The sequence below is a fragment of the Rhinoderma darwinii genome, chromosome 2, assembly GCF_050947455.1.
Source record: "Rhinoderma darwinii isolate aRhiDar2 chromosome 2, aRhiDar2.hap1, whole genome shotgun sequence".
NCBI classification, from domain to species: Eukaryota; Metazoa; Chordata; class Amphibia; order Anura; family Rhinodermatidae; genus Rhinoderma; species Rhinoderma darwinii.
The window spans coordinates 115925438-115948307 of NC_134688.1; the positions used below are offsets into that span (position 1 = coordinate 115925438).

Genomic DNA, 22870 nt, shown 5'->3' on the forward strand with positions numbered 1-22870 from the left:
GTCGTTTATGGGGAGTTTCTATCGTTCTGGTAGTTCAAAACCTCTCCAAATATACAGTGGGGCCTAAAACATTTTCAAGCAAAATATGAGACCTGAAAGTCTCCGGGTGTTCCCTTCATTTCGGGCCCTGCCGTGAGTCCAGGCATTGCATTAGAGTCACAATGGGGGCATTTTTAAAAACAGGAGAAACAGGGTGATAGATTTTGGGGTGTGTTTCTTCATTCTCATGGTCGGTTTACAAAGAAATCGGTCTTCAAAGTTATACTTTTATGAAAAAAGTGAGATTATATTTTTTTACGCCTGCTTTGCATGAATTCTTACAAAAAAACTGTGGGGTCAAAATACTTACAACACCCCTTAATAAATACCTTAAGGGGTGTAGTTTGCAAAATGGGGTCACTTGTGGGGGTTTCCACCATTCTGACACCTATGAGCCTCTGAAAACCTGGCTTGGTGCAGGAAAACCAAATGTACTTCAAAATGTATAAAATTATTACTAAACTTGTAAGTCTTCTAAATTGCTCCAAAAAAAATTTTTTTTTCAAAAGTGCTGCCAAAATAGAGGAAAGAGATGGAAATATATATTTAATAAAAAAAATTGTACTGTATGTATGTACATATGTGACATATTGCCGTTAAAAATAGGGAAAAATTATAATTTTTACAAAATGTCTTCATTTTTTCTATTTTTTTATTAATTTCCGTAAATCGTATCAGTCTACTTTTACCACTAAAATAAAGTACAACATGTGACGAAAAAACAATGTCAGAATTACTTGGATATTCAAAACTTTCGCTGAGTTATTCTCTGATAAAGTCAGACATACCAGATTTAACAAATCTGGCTTGGTCATTAAGGCCCAAACAGGCCCGGTCATTAAGGGGTTAAATCCGCTCCTTGCTTTGGTTAAAAAAACAACATCACAAACTTGCCATAAAAACTGCCACAAAAACTGCAAGTGTGATTCCAATTTAAATCCGCTCGTTAGAACGCTCGTTGCCGATAATTGCCCTGGGTAAACAGGGCAGCGATCAGCAGATTAACGAGCAAACGCTCGATCATCTGCTGGTAGTATCGTTTTAAAAAGTTGAATATTATTGTTGTCGGCAGCACATCTTCCTGGGAGACGTGCTACCAACATGATAATAACATATGGGGACGAGCGATCGGATTAACGACCGCTCCTCCCAATCCATAGCTCCATGAGACAGGAGAAAACAAGCGCCAATCAACAATGTCTCGTTGATCGGCGCTCGCTGCACAGGCCGATTATCTGTTCATTAGTATGCATTGTTCATGCAACAGATCTCAACAGTGCCTGACAAACCCCATTGACTAAAGGTCAAAGAGCCAGGACGGGTTTAGTAAATGAGCGCCGATCAACCAGACAGCTCGTTGATCGGCGCTTGTTTGCTCCTGTCATGAGCTAGTTACTCCAATCGCTCGTCCATAATACATTATTTCCATGTTGGCAGCTAATATTTTACTTTTTTAAAACCATACGAACAGCAGATGAATGAGCGTTTGCCCGATACAACACATGGCAATTATCGACAACGAGCGTTCTATGAACGAGCATTTGCCCAATAATTGGCCTGTGTAAAAGGGCCTTTACAGTGGGGTCCATTGGGGTTTCTGTACTATTGATGGCAATAATAGCCCTGCATACTGTGCTATTCTTGTTGTCAAATATGATGTAACAAACTATGTAGGCTCCAGCAGCAATGTGAACATACTCTTAGTTTCAAATGCTGCTGAGACTGTATTCAGGAGTCTGATTTGACTCTATAATAAATACTTACAATTGGAAATGAATTTATTTTGCTGGGATTTTCATTTTATGTGTATAAATATCTGAAACATAGATTCTGTTTCTCAAGAATTATTTAATTAAATATGTGAGAGCACAACGGAAAACATGTAAATGTAGTAGAGCTGAGTTTCATAAATATAATAGAGGAGTTGGTTATTTGGCTCATCTCAAGGTAGTATCAAAATACTTTATTTTTGGTTTAAAATTCAAATGCAGGTAAAACAAAGTGCCCAAAAGAAACAGCTAAATGACAAATTAGCCCTACTGTGTCTATAAATGCTTCACTAGTCAAGCTATGTATGTTTAGTTTAGACAGAATAAACACATTATATATATATATTATGCATAAAAATAAAAAAACATTGCGAATGTATTTAATGACATAAAAAAACAAACAAAACAGTCTGTCCTTCCCTATGTCAATATATTCCCTACTAAAGAGCAATGTTTAAAAGATTAGCAATACAAATGGAATTCTCAGTCTGAACGCCCATCATCCTGACCACATAACCTAGGATCTCAAGGACCCATGAAGCAAGCAAGTGAAAGATTATTAATAATCTTATCAGTTGGCCAGTGCTGAGTAAATGATGCTTCCTTTTTTGCAAGACTCTTCCTCCATCTCAAATTCTTGGCATTACATCATAAATAGTCTAAGTTCCTTTCAGATCCCCCTACCCCCCAGACCTGCAACAAAACCTTCCCTAGATACTTTGGCCACCTCTAAACCATTACAATGAATCCGCCCTAGGTTTGGACACAACATCCCCATCCCCCTAGGCATGCACACCCATGGAGATCCAGACAAAGACAACACTCTTAGGGGGGATTCAGACGAGCGCGATTTGCGCGCGTGCAGGCCGCGTATTTTCTGCGCATCACGCACAGCACTATAGAAGTCAATGAGGCAGTTCAAATAGTGCGTGATTCTTGCGCAGCGTTTGTTCGCTGCGTACTATACGCGACCGGTTCAAAAACTCTGCGTATTTCACGCATCACGCACCCATTGAAGTCAATGGGTGCGTGAAAATCACGCGCACCACACGGAAGCACTTCCATGGGACGAGCGTGATTCGCGCAACAGCAGTGAAAAGGATGAATGAAAACCGAAAAGCACCACGTGCTTTTCTGTTTCCGAACATCCAAACGGAGTGTCTTTGCGATGAGCGAAGCCGGACAAGCGTACCGAACTTCACCGGGTTCGGGCAAACTCGTTTTGGCCGATCCCGGCAAAAAAATTATCGGTACGCGACGTCAGGAGATAGTCACTGTCCATGGTGCTGAAAGAGTTAAACTGTTTCAGCACCATGGACAGTGACTTGCGATCCCAAAATACATTAACCTGTAAAAAAAAACCGAAGTTCTAACTTACCGATTACTCCTGTCTCCTTCCTGCAGTCCGACCTCCCGGGATGACACTTCAGTTCAAGTGACAGCTCCAGCCAATCACAGGCCAAGCACAGGCTGCAGCCAATCACAGGCCAAGCACAGGCTGCAGCCAATCACAGGCTGCAGCGGTCACTTGGACTGCTGCGTCATCCAGGGAGGTGGGGCCCGATGTCAAGAGAGGCGCGTCACCAAGGACGCGTCACCAAGGACGCGTCACCAAGGCAACGGCCGGGAAGTTCTCGGTAAGTAGGAACTTTATATTTTTTTTTTACAGGTTTTTCGCTGTTGTGTTCGGCATTCACTGTCGAGGGTGCTGAAAGATTTAGCTCTTTCAGCACCTTGGACAGTGACGGGCGTTGACAAGCCTCATCTCTATGATGCCGGCTGCGCGAAAATCACGCAGCCGCGCATCAGACACGCATGACACACGCAGCTGTCAAATGGTTTTTGCGCTCGCAAAACGCTGCGTTGTTTGCGCGCGCAAAAACGCAACGTTCGTGTGAATCTCCCCTTAGGTCACACATTGCCAACCCCCATCAGCTAGGAAGTGATCTGACTATGTAGATAGGAGGAAGACAATTGTTTACAAACAGTTCCGATACTAAGTTGCAGTACTCACTGTATCTCAACAATAGCATCAGATAGTTGTCGCCCCCGACTCCCCCATAAAAATGCACACTCAGATCAGCCAAGTATGAAAATTTACTGCCATTGGGAAAGGGGGAGACAGATATCTCTGAAAGTTATATCCTGAACTCCTGAGAGAATAAAGGATCGAGATTATTAAAATTCAACATTTGTGGTAGCAGACGTTGGGGACAGTTGAGTTGCCCACATATACATTAGATTGTTGACAGATCCCTCTGGTAATCCCACTAATATGTAACGATAGTTTTACTTTTCACACTTTCTCACCTATATCCATTTTTTGGGCAAAATAAATAACCCACCCCTTCACCTACTAGTCCTATTGTGATATCCAGGGGTGTCTTATTATAGGTTGATCCTGCAGCCTGCCTTCATGCTCAGATCCCGGGCATCGGTTGCTATGATCCAGGAACCTGTATAGGACATAACTGACAGCACACACACAGAGTTACAGTAACTATAATTCATTTTCTATACAGGCTTTCCGACAGATCACGATAACTGGAGGGATCGTTATGTCTCTGGGCTTAGATACGGACAGTTATTGACTGCTGTGGTGACGTGTCAGGAGGATATATCATTACTTCAGAATTTTAACCCAAAAAACTTTTGGAAACCACAAAACCATCAGTGCGGTAGATTTTAAAGGTGAATATAACATTATTAGCTATTTTAACACCTATACAGCATATTTAAAATTTGGAAAAGTCTAGAAAACCCCATTAAGCAGGCCCATATTGTATCCTCAAGCTGGTCTTACACCAGGGTTTTCAGACATCATTTTTCTGAACCACTTGTCGTTTCACTTTGGTCTGTGAAGGTTGTCGTTCTGGACAACAACCCCCAAGTTAAAATGACAAATCGTTGATCTCTGACTTGATCTGTGGTCTGGTCTAGGTTTCCATGGATGGGATGCAGATCTGTTTGGCATGAACAACTTTACATGACTGCAACCGACAATGACCGAAAAAATACAACACGGAAGATAAACTTTTCAACAGATTATCTGTCTTTGGTCGGCGCCTATGACGCTGGTTTGTGTCACAAAAAGTCTCCGACAGTCAGCATAAAACGGTCTATACTGCCTTTTTGGACAACCAAAATCCGTAGTGTATGATTACCTTTAGTCACTCAGAATCATACTGCACACATGGTAATTTTCCTCTGAGCATTGACAAAGCTTGACCATTTCTGCCTAGTGGCACATACTGACCCTTGACATAGGGTTGCTTAGCTATTTTCTAAAAATAGTTTTGCTCATAGGAAGCTCATCGTAGCCTGTTATTTTTAGGAAAGGTTTGCTTTGGTTTTCACTTTACTTATTTTTTCTTTAAAATAAATGAAAGAATTTTTGGCAGACAGTTTAGGGCTCATTCAGACGAGCGTAATACTCGTCCGAGTGCTGTTCGTTGAAATCACCCATGCAATTCAATGGGGCCATTAACACATGCGTTGTTTTCCAAGCAGCGTGTGTCCATTGCGTAAAACTCCTGCATGTCCTATATTGGTGCGTTTTCACGCACCTAGTCGCCCACTGAAGTCTATGGGTGCGTGAAAACCACGGACACCACACAGATGACATCCGTGTGCTGTCCGTGTTTCACGCATCAAATACATTGAAAAGCAGAGAAATAAATGTAAAAAAATAATTAAGTGCTTGCACGGACATAATAAACGCATGCCACACGCAGAGCACACTGATGCCAATAAACAACGCACACGGACAAGAAAAAATGTAGGAAAAACGCTGTTTACAAGTGCAAATCGGATACACGCTCGTCTGAATGTAGCCTTAAGACCCTATTACACAGGCCAATTATCGGGCAAATGATCGTTCATAGAACGCTCGTTGCTGAAAATTGCCCTGTGTAAACAGGGCAGCGATTAGCAGATGAATGAGCAAACGCTCAATCATCTGCTGATCGTATCTTTTTTAAAAACTTAAATATTATCGTTGTCGGCAGCACAACTCTGTGTAAACAGGGAGACGCGTTGTTGACATGATAATAATGTATGGGGGTGAGCGATCGGAGTAATGAGCACTAGTCCCCATACTAGCTCCTTGTGACTGGAGCAAATGAGCGTCGATCAACGAGCTGTCTTATTGATGGGCGCTCGTTGCACCGGCCAAAATTCCCCGATGTAAGAGGACCTTTAGTCAGAAGGGATATGTGATATCCTAGGTAGTAAGATAAAGTGGATAAGACTTCGTTCACAACTGCGTTTGCCCGTTCATCTCCTGATCGCTGCCCTGTTTACAAAGGTTTACGTTGTGCAGGGGTTCCGTCGTTTTGACGAAATCAATAGTGCAGTCGACTACGCTATTGATTCCGTCAAAACGACGGAACCCTTGCACAACTGCAGACAAACGGAAACCATTGGCACCGGATCCGTCACCATTGAAATCAATGGTGATGGAAACGGAAACCTTTGGTTTCCGTTTGTGTCAGTCAGTGTCGCGTTTCGACGGAAAGCTCCGCCGGAATGTCGGAACGGGACCCTGGCGCAGATGTGAACGAAGCCTAAGATATACATTGCATATGTCACACAGCCTAAAGTTAAGCACAGGCTAATTTGAGTACCATTGTGGTACATTTTAATTATTAAAGACAACTTGACTACGATGAGTGATTTTTGGATCTTGTATACATTCTTGCATCCCCAGGACACTGTTGGTGAGTCACTCATTGGTATTAGCATTTAAGGGAACAAACTAGACTGATAAGTACATTCAACTAAGGTTTTGTAATGCGGCATTTGTTCACACCCCTCCCCCTAGACAACAACTGAAATAAACAGTGTGGCAAGTCCTTCTGTCCTGAAAGGAATTACCTGAAATTTTCTTGGCTATCCCAACCCCGTCAATTTACATTCCAAACCCTTAGGATTCCTGTCTTTCTGCCTTGCATAGTGTAATTAGCATCCTATCAATGCAACTAGGCAGCAAGGAGTCAACTAAGACTGAGTGACAATTGTAAATAAATGTAGCCATTTTATGGAAGAATGTTGTTCTTTGTGAAGTATGTGCCTCCAGGTAGCGCATGCCATCCTGCCATGTGCAATCAAAATAGGGATGATATCATATACTGTATTAAACAATGAGCTTGTGTCTCACTTTAGATGAGCCACATAAAAGTAGTATATATAGTTATACATGTATCCAGATCATCCATAGGGGCAGATATTTGTTTCAGAGCTCTTATGTAAGACAAAACACAATGTGCCTAATTTTTTAATAAAGTAAACAGAAAATGTAATAACCATGAACCCCTTTAATGATGCTAATTATTCTAAATAATAATTTGTAAAAAAAAAAAGCATATCCAAAATATCTTAGAATTGTCTTCATGATTTCTCAGCAGTATAATGTAGACTACAAAAATAGTGAAGACCTACAGTAGCTTACACCTTGTCTGACGGCCTCAAGTGATCTAATAACCTTTCAAATATGTTACGGACAGTCAAATGATAGCATTCTCCTTCATTCCTGTTGTAGGGTATGCATATATGATATCACATGGAATCCTGACTAAGCAGCTACTAGTACATGGCAAAAAGATCAGTAAAAATATTACAGGTCGCTACTGGAAGACGTTGGGTTTTATTTTACTCCATTCACCGTGCATTAAAAATAATATGTTAACTTTATTCTGTGGGTCACACCGATTACGGCGATACCAAATTTATATATTTTTTTGTTTTACAACTTTTACAAACTAAAAACTATTTGTTATATATGTTTATTTTTTCATCGATGGAGCGGTGTTAGGATTTATTTTTTGCGGGGGGGCGTGAGGTGCAGTTTTTATTGGTACTATTTTGGTGTGCATACGACTTTTTCATCACTTTTAATTCCTTTTTTTGGGGGTGGTGAGGTGACCAAAAGACAGCAATATTTTATTTGTTTGTGAATTTTTACGTTGTTTATCATGTGAGATAAATAACGTTATATTTTGATAGTTCATATTTTGACAGTTGTATCGATATCATTTGTTTTTATGTTTTTTTTTAAAAACATCTTCTCTTGTACATTGTTCAAAACTGTATTACATTTATTTTTTAAGTATTGCAGTGTATGATATTTTTAACTGTCCCCTATTAAGCCCTGCCTCTAGTAATACATAAGAGTAACATGGCAGACCCGAGGACCTTCATTAGGCCACCAGCTGCCATGACAACCCAGATATGGCCACCTTCTCACAGCCACATTTCAAGGCCTGTATTATGACTGTAACACCCAGACCTCTTCGTGCTGCTACTCAACATTAGCTGCCCATACACTTGCAAATCCTACCGACTCTCCCATACATATTCAAGCTCATCCAAGTATGCATGTGTTTTTAAATAGGGGAAGGGGTATAAGCCACTGTCAGATGCTTATCTCCCATGGGAATAAAGGATCGGGCATGTCGAAATCCAACATGTCTGATCCTCCTTTCCCACCGACATCTGCCGTCGGGGAAGTATTACTACATTCTCATATACATTAGATAGTCAGCCATGACTGTAAACCCTGCCTAAATGATAAGTAAAGATGGATATCAGATAGGGAATATACATAAAAACTGTGTTCTGTTGAGGGATACTTGCCTACTGTGTAGGTTCCTACATTTATATTTACAGTCACTATCACTGAATTGACATATTTATGTATGAACAATCAATTTCAAGAATGAGAAGCAATCATATTGTGTTCCAGTGTCATCTTAACACCTATTAGCAAGATGCAATTTTCCATTACATCTGAACAGTAATAAGCGTTAATGATAAATGCCCCATGAAATATGCAAAGTGATCATAGGTGACAGACAACTACTGCATGACACATTTGGAAAATCAATTGCGCGTGCATAAAAATTTTATCTGTACCTCCTGCCTGCATACAAACAAACTTTAAAGGTGCGTTGTGAATAAATAGGAGGCTTATGAACATAAAGACTATGACTTATTGGTCGCCATTCCATTGAAGGGTCTTTAGTTTATAGATTTACCGATCAGGTGTGCTGGCTTCACATTTTGTAGCATGGTGTAGCAATAAGCCACCACTAAAGTGTGAACATGGGTTTTATTAAAGTATTTAATTCCTGGCATTTATATTGTGCCATCATATTTCACAACTCTCTGCAGAGAATGCACTCATGTGAGTCCCCCTCTCCACAGCGCAGCTCACAATCTAATTTCCTTATCTCACATGCTAATTTCATAGGAAGCCAAATTGCAGAATGCTTGGTGGAAACACACAAATTCTATGCTGTCCAGACAACAGCTATGTCTCCCAACCCCCTACATAAACATGCACTCTTGGATCGGCCGACTGTGTGTGTTTTTTAATGGGGAGAAGGGAATAAGCTACTGCCTGGTTTCTCTCTAGGGGAACAAAGGACTGAGTATGTTTTAATCCAACATGTCCAATTCCTCTTACCCTGATGTCTGCGTTTTGGGGGGTGTCAAGCTGCTGTTGTACACATTAAAAGGTTGGCCGATCCAACCAAAATTTGCAGGTTGGTTAAACATTTATCAAATGTTTATGGGAAACTTTAGGACCATTTCAAAATATCCCAACCCAATGCATAGACAACCTTTCTTATACACAGACAACATTCATTTACAAAAGTGACCTACAGCCAGCCTCCTCAATTGTTGTGCAAATCATGTTGGATTTTCATTGTCTGCTGTGGTCAGTTGTATCATAGGATCTTGCCAATGGTTGAACTCACTTATCAAAATACTTTGAACTCATCCAGAAATTAAATAGTGAAAAAATGTTCCTATCTCAAATTAAAGTCCTGAGTTCTCATAGTCTGTATTTACTCTCACCCCGTCCGGTGATAGCATAATAAAGCCTTAATTAACCCCCCTGTGTCTGGAATAAACACAACAAACCAATGCAGTGTGCCAATTTATCAAGACCTACTGATGTAACCAACACTCTTCCACCATTTGAAAACATTGAATGCCAAGAAAATTGTCACCAATGTTTACATAAAACGATTATTGTAAAGATCTGAACCATTATGAGCATTATTAACAATAACTGCCCCATGTAAAAGAGCATAGCTAAAAATAAAGGTGCAGAAATACAACAATATATCTAAAGGGTAAAAAAATATCCATGTCTCCTCATCTGTCGTCTGAATAGGACCTTAGATTGTGGGACTTGTATAAAAACATCCCAAATTACCAAAACATGTTTGGCTCTACCTAATTTATATGGAACAGGTAGAACAGTTTATCTAGGAATAGTTTTTGTGAGTGGATTTTGTGCCATCCATCTTTAGGCTGGGTTCACACGACCTATTTTCAGACGTAAACGAGGCGTATTATGCCTCGTTTTACGTCTGAAAATAGGGCTACAATACGTCGGCAAACATCTGCCCATTCGTTTGAATGGGTTTGCCAACGTACTGTGCAGACAACCTGTCATTTACGCATCGTCGTTTGACAGCTGTCAAACGACGACGCGTAAAAATACAGCCTCGGCAAAAGAAGTGCAGGACACTTATATACATTATATGCAGGACACTTCTTTCAGATGTAATTTGAGCTGTTCTTCATTGAACTCAATGAAGAGCAGCTCAAAATTTACGGCTGTCAGAGAAGCCTCCCAAAATGCGAGGAGCATTTACGACTGAAACGAGGCAGCTGTTTTCTCCTGAAAACAGTCTGTCTTTTCAGACGTAAATGCCTGCTATTGTGTGCACATACCCTTATGGTGTGTGGTCTACTTATCTAAAGATTTCCTATTTTGGGTCAATGGGTACAAAGGGTACAAAGTTTTGTGTAAGGGACTTTACTATGTGCCAGAATTCATCAATCTTTGAGAGGGGCCACAGATAGTGAAGTATATCGTCTTCTGGTTTATGGAGAAACTTTAATTGAGTCTTCTAAAGCAGATAAGATACTATAGAGGATGTTCCATTGTCATTAAGTAATGCAAAGATTTCTGATATGATATAATATTTATCCTCTAGTGGTCATTGTGCATATGTTTTGTAGAGAGGTTCTGTCCTATTCATTTTCTGCTAGGCTATCTATAAATAATCTCTTAAAATGCGCAATAATGTTGGTAGATTAAGAAATCTTTTCTCAGGGAAGTCACATCCTCCATGTATTATGAAGAAGAGGTTGAAGATTTGGACTTTCTGTGGCGCTGCTTCTCCAGGATGATCAGAAGTTTTGCTAATTTTGTAGAAAGTATTTATTACCAATTCGTCAGTGTCACAAGATAATGCGTTTCAAGTTTGGACCGAGCTCGTCCTCAGATACAAATACTGAAAAATATACGTATTTGCATCCGAAGAAGAGCTCGCTCCGAGCTTGAAATACGTTATCTTGTGGCACTGACGAATTAATACTAAACTCTGTATGCAAAATAAGCAAAACTTCTGATCATCACTGAGAAGCAGCGCCACAGAAAGTCCAAATCTTCAACTTTTCCTTTACAATACATCTTCATTACCGTCTCCTGATGGGAATACCGAGGAGAAGTGACCGCCTGCAGATTCGTAGAAGGGATATACTACCAAGTGTTTATGAGAAGTTGTGTGCACAACAGAAATAGGTGAGAATACGTAAGACAAATGTTAAAGTTCCTGCACATGAAGCGCTCTTTCCTTATTTTTTTTCATATATAACGGCACATCCTCCACGTAGACAGGCGAAATACTATTTTTGATTATTCTTTACTCTCTCCCCTAGGTGAATGCCCTGTAGAGATAGTAACATTTGTTTTTGGTAATAGTTGGAAGATTTAAAAGAGCTTTGAATTTCCACCATTTCAGCCATCCCTCTAAATCAGAGTGGGAATTTCTTTTACATGAGAAAAAAATTCTCGTCATTTAATGTACGAGTGTATTTTCATGCTACAAAGATTTGATCAAAAACAAATTATTACCATGTGTTTGTTGGTAAGACAATTGATCCTAATATCTGCTTCATTGGTCAGAACATCATACATCCTTAACAATTTCTCCTTTGCTCCTAAACACTAGGATTGAGAGTGTCCTCATAGTAAAACAAATATTAGAACACCAGTCAGATCGGGTGCAAATGGACACTTGTAAAGGCCTTTTTACACGGTCCAATAATTGGCCGAATGAGTGTTTTTAACGAAAGCTCGTTACCGATTATTGGCCCATGTAAATAGGGCAGCGAGCAGCCGACTAACTAGCAAATTCTCGTTCGTCAGATGATTACATAATTTGCGTAGACTATAAAATCATTGTTGTTGGTAGCATATCACCCTGTGGGGATGTGCTACCAACAATGATGTAAACTGATGGGGGCCGAACAATCGTATTAAGGATTGTTCGTCCCCATACGATGATGCATCGGCCCGTTTAAAAAGATCTTTTAACAAGTGCTGATGGACTTGTTATATCGTTGTAATGAGCCGAAATCTGCTTGTGTAAACCAGCCTTAAGGCCTGCTTACGTTGGACATGGTTGACATTTACACCTTCCTACATAACTGTCTGACCTCTGACTTGTCATTGCCTACCCTCACCTGTTAAGATTGCCCCCCCATCCTAATGTCAGCCCATACCTGCCAGCAACATGATAACTGATAGGTATCTCACACAGACCATGACAAGAGGAGAATTCTTCTATGTGCAACCATCTGGTATACCGTTCCCGTCAATCAATTCTCCGCAGGAAACTCCTGTCGCATATATCAGAGAGCCAACTTCCTTCTTTGAATGCTCAGGAAGAAAAGCGCACTGCAAGATCTATGCATTTCTTCAATAAAGCATGAGGAGAAGAATTATTATCCAGCGTTGTTCAGTGATATGGACAGTTGTTTCCTCCACAGCTAAAAGTTGAGGTGTGTAGGCTAGAATAGGGTATATGGGGATACCATTACTAAGGGGTCATTACATGGATCAATATGTTTTAGACTTGACCATGGCATAATTATATAATTTTGACCAGTCTGATGTCCTCTATATGATATCCACACATTTTGACAGTTATACACAATGAAAAAAAGAAATGTCAAAACTGGTTTTGCCAAGTTCATAACAACAAAAACACTTATCATTCAAGCAACACAATTGATACCTAAAGTGCCAAAGATGTTTAGTCCGCTGTTATTTGTGGATTGAAATAACATCAGTTGGACATCTCTATATAAAACTCTTTGTTCTAGTAAAAATCTTATAGCGGTTTTACCCCCACAATGTTTTAAGACGTAGGAAGATCTACTGCTGGAACCCCACAACGGTTACTACTTACTACCCATTGAAATGAATTAGGAGTTACAGAAAATGCAGTTTGAAAGCACACAGCAATAGGGGGTAAAAATGGCTGTAAGGGTAAGTTCACACGGTCATTACGTCCGTAATTGACGGACGTATTTTGGCCGCAAGTACCGGACCGAACACACTGCAGGGAGCCGGGCACCTAGCATCATAGTTATTTATGACGCTAGGAGTCACTGCCTCGCTGCCGGACAACTGTCCCGTACTGAAAACATGATTACAGTACGGGACAGTTGTCCGGCAGCGAGGCAGGGACTCCTAGCGTCGTATATAACTATGATGCTAGGAGCACGGCTCCCTGCAGTGTGTTCGGTCTGGTACTTGCGGCCGAAATACGTCCGTCAATTACGGACGTAATGACCTCATGTGAACATACCCTTAGATACATCAGCAGTCACATATCTAGAGGAGGATCAACGAATCGAATAAAAATCGGGAAAAATCAAACATGTCCAACCCGTGTTTGCCTCATTGGGAGTTATTAAGGGACAGTTGGCAGCAGATCCGTCAACTTATATCTATTGTGTGCGGGCAGCTTTAGGCATCTTTGAAATTGTTGGCTCTTCTAAAGAAGTGCAGTATCTGAGATTACAATTCATGGAAATCTCCAATTGCATTATCAAGCACTATGGCAAATTTTCTGTGGGTACCCCTGGGGGTGCCAGGTCAGAGGCACTATGCTAAGGTCCGCTTACACTGGCCAATATTGGCCGGTGCAACGAGCACCGATCAACGAGACAGCTCGTTGGTTGGCGCTAGTTTTCTCCAGTCACAAGCAGCTAGTATGGGGACGAGCGGTCGTTAATCCGATCAATCGTCCCCATACATTATCATCATGTCGGCAGCGCTTCTCTCTGTTTACTTTTTTAAAACGATACGATCTGCGGATGATTGAGTGTTTGCTCGTTCATCTGCTGATCGCTGCCCTGTTTACACAAGACAATTATCGGGAAAGAGCGTTCTATGAAAAAGGGCCTTTATTTTCCGACACGTCAGAAGCTGTGGAAACACTTTGAAAGAATGGGTTTCTGTGGTAAGAAATCTTGTTTACCCCGGAAACAGTTTCATTGTGTCGATCACTTACAGGAGATGTCGTGACCATTGTATGCAAGATCTTTTTTGAATAAGTTGATAGGGTTTGTCCAGTTTGAGTAAATTAATTAATTCAAAATTAAATTAAAAGTTAAACAAGTTTTCAATATCCTTTCTGTATATGGGAGGTGGACCCAGATTTGTTGCTATGGGCAACTAGTCCACTTTTACTTTGCGTTTTTTTCTGATGTTTTTCAAGTCCTATAGAGAAGCCTATGGAAAAAAAAAAACACAGTATTGATGCAGTTTTTGTGGTCGTTTTTGGCTCAGTTGTTTTTAGCCAAAGCCAGAAGTGGAAAGATATAAAGAAAAGACTGATGCATCTGCTTTCTTTTGTATCCACTTCTGTGTTTGGCAAAAAAAAACTGCCACAAAAACTGCATTAAAACTGTGTGTGTGATCGTGACTTGCTGCATTTGGTTACAACACGACTGACTCCAAAAAAACAACACCAAAAGGCGACAAAAATGACACAAAAAAAGCATTGTCTGTAGCGTGTTTTATATTTCACTATAGACTTTCAGATAACATCTGGCCGCAGTGGTTTTTTTGTTTTTTTTTTAAAACAGCAGGAAAAACGCCACAAAAAAAAGCTGCATTTTTCCTCAAAACACACTCGTATATAATGACCATCTACCTGAATGTATTGACCGAAAATAGACGCGTCGTGCACTTTATAGAAACAGTAACGCATAAATAAATGGGGGATGGAATCACTGCATCCTCTGCCTAGACCGCACCGTCTCGTAGGAACACATGGATTTGTTGCCATCCTTCCTCCCATAGCTCCACCTATCCACAAACCGTCAGCCAATCAGAGCGCCCAGTCTGTTTATTCTCACCACGATCCTAAACAATGAATAAACAGAGCACTGCCTTTTATCCCTCCACTCATTGGCTACCTGCAGGGCGCTAACTCAATTAGCACCGGCTGCTACTTTTGGGCGACTTTTGATTGGACAGTGCAGTAGAATGGGCGTGGCTATGTGATACGACTTGTCTATTTGAGCCAAAGACCGCGGTCCTGGCTATAATTGTAAATTGTGAGGGTCCTTGAGGAGCATTGGAAAGCTGTTCTGCGCTTTATTTACAGTCTTTCGGTTTCTATTAAGTCCATTATGGCTCCAGTGAAACACCGTAAAGTTGTGATGTTAGGATACCCATCTGTCGGTAAGTTGATGCAAATGGGGCTAATGGTCTTTCTATGTGTTGTGTAATGGCGAGGATCGTGGCACCAATGCCAATTGACAATGTCTGTGTATATATCTAGTCAATAATTGCGTGTTGTGCCGGTAAGTTTCCCGTTATGTCGCGATTCCTTGCGCAGTTTGTACTCGGCATGCGACACTACTATACACCTGATATAAGCGCTCATGCGCTGTGCTCCGCAACCTCCGTTATTTGTGTAGTCCCGGCAATCTTACATGATTGGTCCCATTATGAACCATTGGCTTCCAAGGGTAATTTGTGGTTGGACTTCTCGTTATCGTTCACACTGGAGCGTTTCTATGTGTTAGTATGATCTTATAGAGGACACGAGAAAGTGCTTCTTGTGAGATGTGGAGGGTTTTGTGATTTATTATGTGCAGAGTAAGGGGATCGGACAATGGTTTGTTGCTTCTGCTGTGGGGGGAGGATTGCTATTTAGTATATAGGATGCCATGTGTGGGGGAGGGGGGTTTTCTGCTGTGCACTCTGGAAATAACCCCACTATGTGTTGGGTTTTTGTTGTGGGGTGTTTTTTATTTACATGGTGAAAGACACCAGTAACATGTTATATACAACGAATTGGGACCAGCAGATCTCTTTTAAAGGGCCAATGTTGGCTCCAGTCTATTCACTGGGTGCTAATGTAGAGTCCATGGAATCCAAGTGCTATTGATGTAAAGCAGCAATATATTATGCAGTGCTGGATCAGTTATTCCTGTCTTTCCCCATTAAACTCTTCATCCTAGGGAGCCAGTTTCCAAAACCCAATATTAGTCCTGGTCCCTAACACAATGCTTGTGAAATCTTCTAGCTGGTCCATAAACTTAAGAACCAGTAGACTCCACTCCACCAGCCCAAATCTGCAGGGTTTTTTGCTTCCGTTTTCCTTGTCCCTGCCCTAAATTAACAATTCCCCCTCCCCCTCTCAAAAGCTGTTACAAAATGGCTCACCCTAATTATAACCTGTAGGGGTCATTCACAGGGGACCTGTAGGCCCTCTGCATGCCACCCTATGGCGTTTCTTCAAGGAACCATATTCTAACTATAAATAGTGCTCCTATTAGGAATACTTAATTTAACCAAGTTTTTTATTTAGTTTTGTTTCACAGATTAAGGGTTTGTTCCCAGCTGTATTAGTAATCTGTACTGTGCACACCTATATTACACCACCTATAGCTTGGAGCCATGGGTTTACACTCCAACTCCACAATCTCTATTAAATTGGAAGTGTTAAACTTGCCTGTTGTGCTGCCCTCGTCACAGGCCTTATTTCCCAGTATAGTCCATATAGCACCCCTTGAAAAAGCTACCGCGAAACGCGCGTCGGGGCTCTTGCGGTGGACATTCATTGTTTTGGCCTGATATGCAAAACACTGGTTGGTATGGCTCCTGGGACCTATTGAAATTTCTGGGTGATATCCTGGTATCTATACAACCATATTCACACTGTTCATTCGGTGTTGGCTATTCAGCCCTATTTGCATATCCTCTCTGATAAGGGTCTTTATTTTTCTGTTTCAGTATATTCTTCTGGCGATTGAGCTCCAGGGGCCTGTTATTTGTTATACTATATAAAATTATGGCCTGACTGTTACAATGACCCTGTATGGTATATTTTCTATTATATATATGCCATTCTTTTGAGTAGCCCTGTGTTGTCCACTTAGCGTATTTTAATTGTTTGTGGTTTTTAGGTCTTGATGGCCATCATGTTCTTGTATTTATTGTAATAAAGGATATATATTTTTTTTTGCAAAATTTCTTGTGGTATTTGGTGTTTATTTTTTCCCCTACGGGGTGTTACTAATTTGTCCTCACATACAGTTATAGGTATTTATAGTCCATATACTGGCCACGTTTTTACAAGTTAAATTGTGACCACCTTTTATAATGTATTGATACTTTATGAAGGTATTTAAACCTCCTAGGGGGGAGGGGGTACCATGTTGGGCATTTATTATCCAGAGCAGAGAACCGCTAACAAGTGTCTCTGGTGGTCCCGGCTTGTTAATGTATTATGTGGTTGGCTGTTCATTTTAATGGCCTGCGTGTAATACTATACTTCCCCTGCAGTGGTCACTGCAGGGAAATGTATGGCCGGTATTCGCATCCCCAATCATCGCAGTGTGCTGGGAGTTCCAGAAGCCAGGATGGCTTTATTTGAGGGCATATTCACACATGGCAGAAATTTCTGTAACTGAAATCTGTAAAAAATATATTTGAATGGGGTTTGTAAGAATCACATGCACATTAGTGGAATATTTTCCATAAATAAATGTAATTTATTTAAATAATATTTTCTATTTTTTTTTTACACAGTAGCTTTTTCTAAGTTTTGTAGTGTGGTTTGGTTTTTCTTCTAACTTTCCTTTGTTGTAATCCACAGGTAAATCTTCACTGGCTATACAGTTCATCAAAGGAGATTTCCCAAAAGACTATGAGCCCACTATTGAGAACAGTAAGTGTCAAGAAACCTGTACATTTATTTAGGGGGACGTTCCTCTGCAAACAAGTTGTTAGATTTGCATGGAAGTTTACTTGGTGGTTATGCACACAGCAAAGCTAATGCAATGCTCGTAGGGGATAATATTTCTGTAATGTGGGTGTAGCATGGCACCCCCCCCCCCCCCAACTATTTCCATAAGAGGAAAAAGTACAAAATCTGAGTGCCTCTGTATAGTCATGAGGCCTCACTTGCTGCTTTCTCTAGGCGGTCGTCCTTCTTGCCTCCAGTAATAGTGTAAACACACACACATAAGAAGTCACACAACAAACCATTTCTAGTAAAAAATGGACAATATTTTATTTTGAAGACTAAAAAAAACCAAACTACATTGACAGTAACATTATCCATGGAAAAGGATCCCTGCATAGGTCGGGTCCCACAGCCTCGTATCGTGTAGTGCATACACTAACTGGTACGTATATCATAGAGTAAGAAATGGATAGAAAACCGTCGCAAAAAAAACAATCCTATAATGATTACCACCAGATAACAAAGAATATAATTGAGGGAGGCATACATACCAAAACTGAGGGGATCGACCCCCAACATGTGTTTTTCGCATGTAGCTGCTTCCAGGGGCACAGATGTTCGGGTATATAAAGCACAACCCACCAATGAACGGCTAAACATACAGCTGGTAACATAAGCAAATGACCTAAAATTCTATTCTGTTATCTGGTGTACAGCATTATACTGGTTTGTTTTTGGTTTTTTTTTTGGATGGTTTTCGATCCCTTTTTTTTTTTTTTTTGGTGTACTCCATGATATACGTACCAGCTCTTGTATGCACTTTACGATATGAGGCTGTGGGACCCGACATATGCGGGGGATCCTCTTTCATGGGTAATGTTACTGCCAATGGTTTTTTTTTTTTTTTTTTTTTTTTTTTTAACCATCTTGTCTTTCAATAAAATGTCTTTTTTGCTAGAAATGGTTTGATTTTCTTTTATAGGGGTTTATAATTGTATACCACACGGTTTGCTTAGGTTGCTATGTGCATGTATTAGCAGAACACCCGCTGAGACTGTTGGGCCATCTCCAGTAATGGTGTGGTGACCGGTTGGATCTTGCGGTGTGTACCTGCAGATGATATAAGATTATTTCATATGAAGCGAGTTCTCCAGAACTTGCTGGGCCATACATATTTTTCCCCCTTTACTTTAGAGCAGGTGGGGGACTGTGGATTGACCACAACCTCAGCGTGACATGGAGTCAGGATAATGGTGGCTCCTGGGGGCCCGGGTGCATTGCGAGATCATTTGATGTAACTTAGTATAGTGTTCAGTGGCATTTCCCTCATCTCCCTTATATTTCCTTTCTAGCTTGGAGTAAAACATTCGTACTGGGCAATGATGAATTTGAACTGGATGTTGTGGACACGGCAGGACAAGTAAGTTGCTTTTATTGCTTCAATAACTTCATCTTTTGGTTTGAAATACAATTTTACTTATATTTTTTTTTTCTCTCATAGGATGAATATTCTCTGCTCCCTCAGTCCTTTATTTTTGGCATACACGGATACATTGTGGTTTACTCAGTAGCTTGTGCAAGAAGGTGAGAGCGTTTTCCCTTGGGAAAATCTACTATCCTGTTATAATTGACTTGTGCTATTGCTCCCCCTACTGATGTTTTTGGTGAAGTACATATAATTTTGATTAGCTGTCTTAAATATATTCCAACATCATGCTCTACAGCATTTTACAGCAAATCTATCCATAATTTGTTTAGTGCATTTTTCTTTCTGTAATCTCAATGTCCATATTTCTCTTTAGCTTCCAAATTGCAACTGGATTGTACAGAATACTTGTGGACAGAAGAGGAAAGTGCTTGTAGGTTTACTTTTTTTTTTTTTTTTTTTTTTTTTTTTTTTTTGTGAATCCTGTTGCCTGGTTTTGCACAATTCCTACTAGTTAAGTGACCCTTCAATACTATGTCTGGTATTTAAGGAGAGTGTTGAAAAGCATCTTACAGGCAGAACTCGTCCTCTGTCCCCACCGCCAGTATCTGTTTTATGACTAGGCTGTGCAGGAATCCATGGACAACGGTGTCATGTTATGTGGATTACAGCTGATACTGGTGGACAGAAGAGAAGTTAAGTGTTTTTTCTCATTGCTGTAGCACCGTAGTCACCGTAATCCAAATACTTTACAGCTACTTGGAAAAAAAACAAACCTTTCAATTAAAGTAGGAGGCTGTACGACGGTCCAATGGAATCCAACAGCAAAAAAAAAAAACCCATGCAAAATCATAGGGGTATGAAGCTACAATGCTGCCCCGGAAGTCTATGGGTGCCCTATTGGGGTGTGATCACCTGTAGCCGCTGAAAGGTTCACCAACATGCAGTTATATACAACACATTGGTGTAGCTCTAAAATGTATGACCGGCTGCAAAGTTTTGAGAGTAAACCTGCTGTTAATCTGCAAAATGGCATGGCCGCTAACGATCAACTTGAAAACCACACAGATTCGCAGTAAAACCGCCTGTCTGTGCCCTATATGTGAGTCTGCCCTTACAGCTCCTTAAACTCAGATGTTGAATTTATCAAACACGTGGTCAATTGAGATTAACTGGTTCTTCATTTTCTTTCAGAATGCCAATTGTATTAGTGGGAAATAAGACTGATCTACCCGCCCAGTGGTATGTAGAATTAAAAAAAAAAAAAAAAAAATGTACATTTATTTTTTTTCTTCACTCCTTTCCAGACTAAATTCAATTTTATTTTATCTAGTCGTCAAGTGAAGCAAGAAGAAGGGAAGAAGCTGGCGGACTCATGGGGGGCTGCATTTATGGAGGTTTCTGCTAAAGACCCTGAGGTAAACACTCTACCGGATAATCATCAAACAATGGTTAAGAATGTGATTCCTACAACTGATCTCAGGGAAAGTCTTCTGACCTAAACATGTAACTCGGACTATAAAACAGTTTCCACAACTTGGTGGCATTCGGCACCGGAATCCATAGTTTGGGGACCGATCAACAGTCGTGTGTGTGTGTGATCAAATCTTTACTTGTTTGACTCTCTATGTAATTTTATCACATGAAAACTGCTGGTCTTTGGTCTTCTACATTGGCTGAGAGCACGACCACTCCAGGAGAAGCGATCATAGTATGACCAATTCCTTAACCACCTTCCCTCACTCATCTAGTGGTTTAAAAGCAAAAAATTGAAGTTCTTTTAGGGAAGGGATAATTCTAGTCCATGATGGTGGCACAGACCCTGTGGCAATACATCGGGTTGGCATGATGGACCATTAGGCACTCTGAGCTGCAGGATGATAAAATTGCTCCATCTAAAATGCCAGGACACCGGTAGTGTGGAGCCATAGCAGGCTATGTGCCATATTTGGGGTCCACATAATATAGATCCTAAATGCAGTCACATGCACGAGGCCGAAAGCTTTAGTTTTACCTGTCCCCATCAAATGGATTTCAACTAGAAATAACTTGACTAATCTGCTGTTTGACCGGTTTAATTTACTGTGTTCTATTTATTACAGAGAAGTAAGCAGATCTTCACCAAAATTATTGAAGAAATTGACCGTGTGGAAAGATCTTTCAGTGAGGAGAAGAAATGCTCCATGATGTAGACTAGTGGCTTGTCTGACCCTGCAGCCTCCGTCTCCTGGACATGAGCAGCCGGCTGTATTCAGTTTCCTTGCTCACAAGCTATAGGAGAAGCCATGTACCTGATTGTAGAAGTCCTCTGGAGCGGATTGAGGCCTGCTCTAGAATACGGCTTTTTCCACCCATCCAAAGTCTTGTATTTTTTTGAAGATGTTTCACGTGTCAGATGCTTCTTTGTGGGATAATGGTTTGTTTTTTTTCCCCTAAATGAGCATGACATCTCTGGCTGTGTGGGGTGTTTTTTTTTTTTTTTTTTTACGGTGTCTATGGACTTGTCTAGATAGTTTGCACATACTTGCAGCAATACTATTGCTGTGGAATGTTTTTTTGTTTTTGCTGTTCCCTTGTATGTGAATTGCATAATCTGTTACAAAATCTATTTATGTTTTATATATATATATATATATATATAAGGACTTGGAGAATCTAAACTGAACAAGTCTATGTGCTTTCACTTGTGTCCCCTTCTAAAAAAAAAAAAAGTGTGGCGTTGCCATTAAATGTAGAATGGGGCAAGTAACCCTTGTATAGTAGTAGGGTTTGTGTACTGTATTAACCCTGGAGATGCTGCAGTTTCTCTGCCTCCTTTTCATGAAGGGGGGATTAGAGAGAACCTTGTTTACACTTTCCACACTGGGATAAATGTTCAGACGAAGTGCTGAAAATATATTCATTTATATAACTTATAAAAGAATAGCCTTGGATAATACTTGACTACTTTGTAAATGTGCCTTTTATGATTGTATGGTCTTTGAGACCAAACCCAAGCAGGGTAAAATGTATGTATATAGAATTAAATCTTTTCCTGTGAAATGTAGACTCAGCCATATACGGGTATCAATTTGTTTGAGTTGTGCTGTTTTTGGAAAATAAAAATGTAAACTTATGTTTTTTGTTTTTTTTTCTCAATCCAAAAGCTAAACCTTTACAGTAAAAATTTACATCTGATTAGGCATTGCACGTTTGCATACATAAGTGTCTCCAACTGGAGATGTGGCCAGCATTCCCCCCACCATTCCCCTTAAGGCTGGCCATAGACATTACATATGTCAGCCAAGCTGGCCAACAATCAGACGTGTATGGCAGCATCCCGACTCTCCCCTGACTGCAGATGTTGGGGGGGGGGGGGGGGAGGGGAGAGAAGGGTCGGGCATTTTGAGTCTCAACTTGTCCGGTTGGAGTTTACCAGAGTCTCTCCCTGAGAACACGTACGTGCTTGGCTGAGCCCAGCATGCATGGGTAAGTTGGGAGAAGTAGTCTTGGGCTGAATCGGTGTTCTGCCAACAGCTATCTGAAATGTATGGCCACTTCAAGATCTGTATGGTTTC

At 40.6% G+C, this 22870-nt stretch overlaps 1 protein-coding gene across 2 annotated transcripts; it reads left to right on the plus strand.

The window, feature by feature from the left end:
* The first annotated feature begins 15206 nt into the window (after positions 1-15206).
* Positions 15207-22428, plus strand: RHEBL1 (RHEB like 1). 2 transcript variants are annotated; one of them, XM_075850207.1, is made up of 8 exons: positions 15207-15372; positions 17798-17869; positions 19240-19307; positions 19389-19471; positions 19690-19746; positions 20508-20555; positions 20647-20731; positions 21416-22428. In XM_075850207.1, the coding sequence occupies exons 1-8, from the start codon at positions 15321-15323 to the stop codon at positions 21503-21505; spliced, it is 555 nt and encodes a 184-aa protein (XP_075706322.1). In that variant the 5' UTR covers positions 15207-15320; the 3' UTR covers positions 21506-22428. The 2 variants fall into 2 exon arrangements, with proteins under 2 accessions (XP_075706322.1, XP_075706323.1); XM_075850208.1 differs by lacking the exon at positions 19690-19746.
* Positions 22429-22870: the final 442 nt, after the last annotated feature.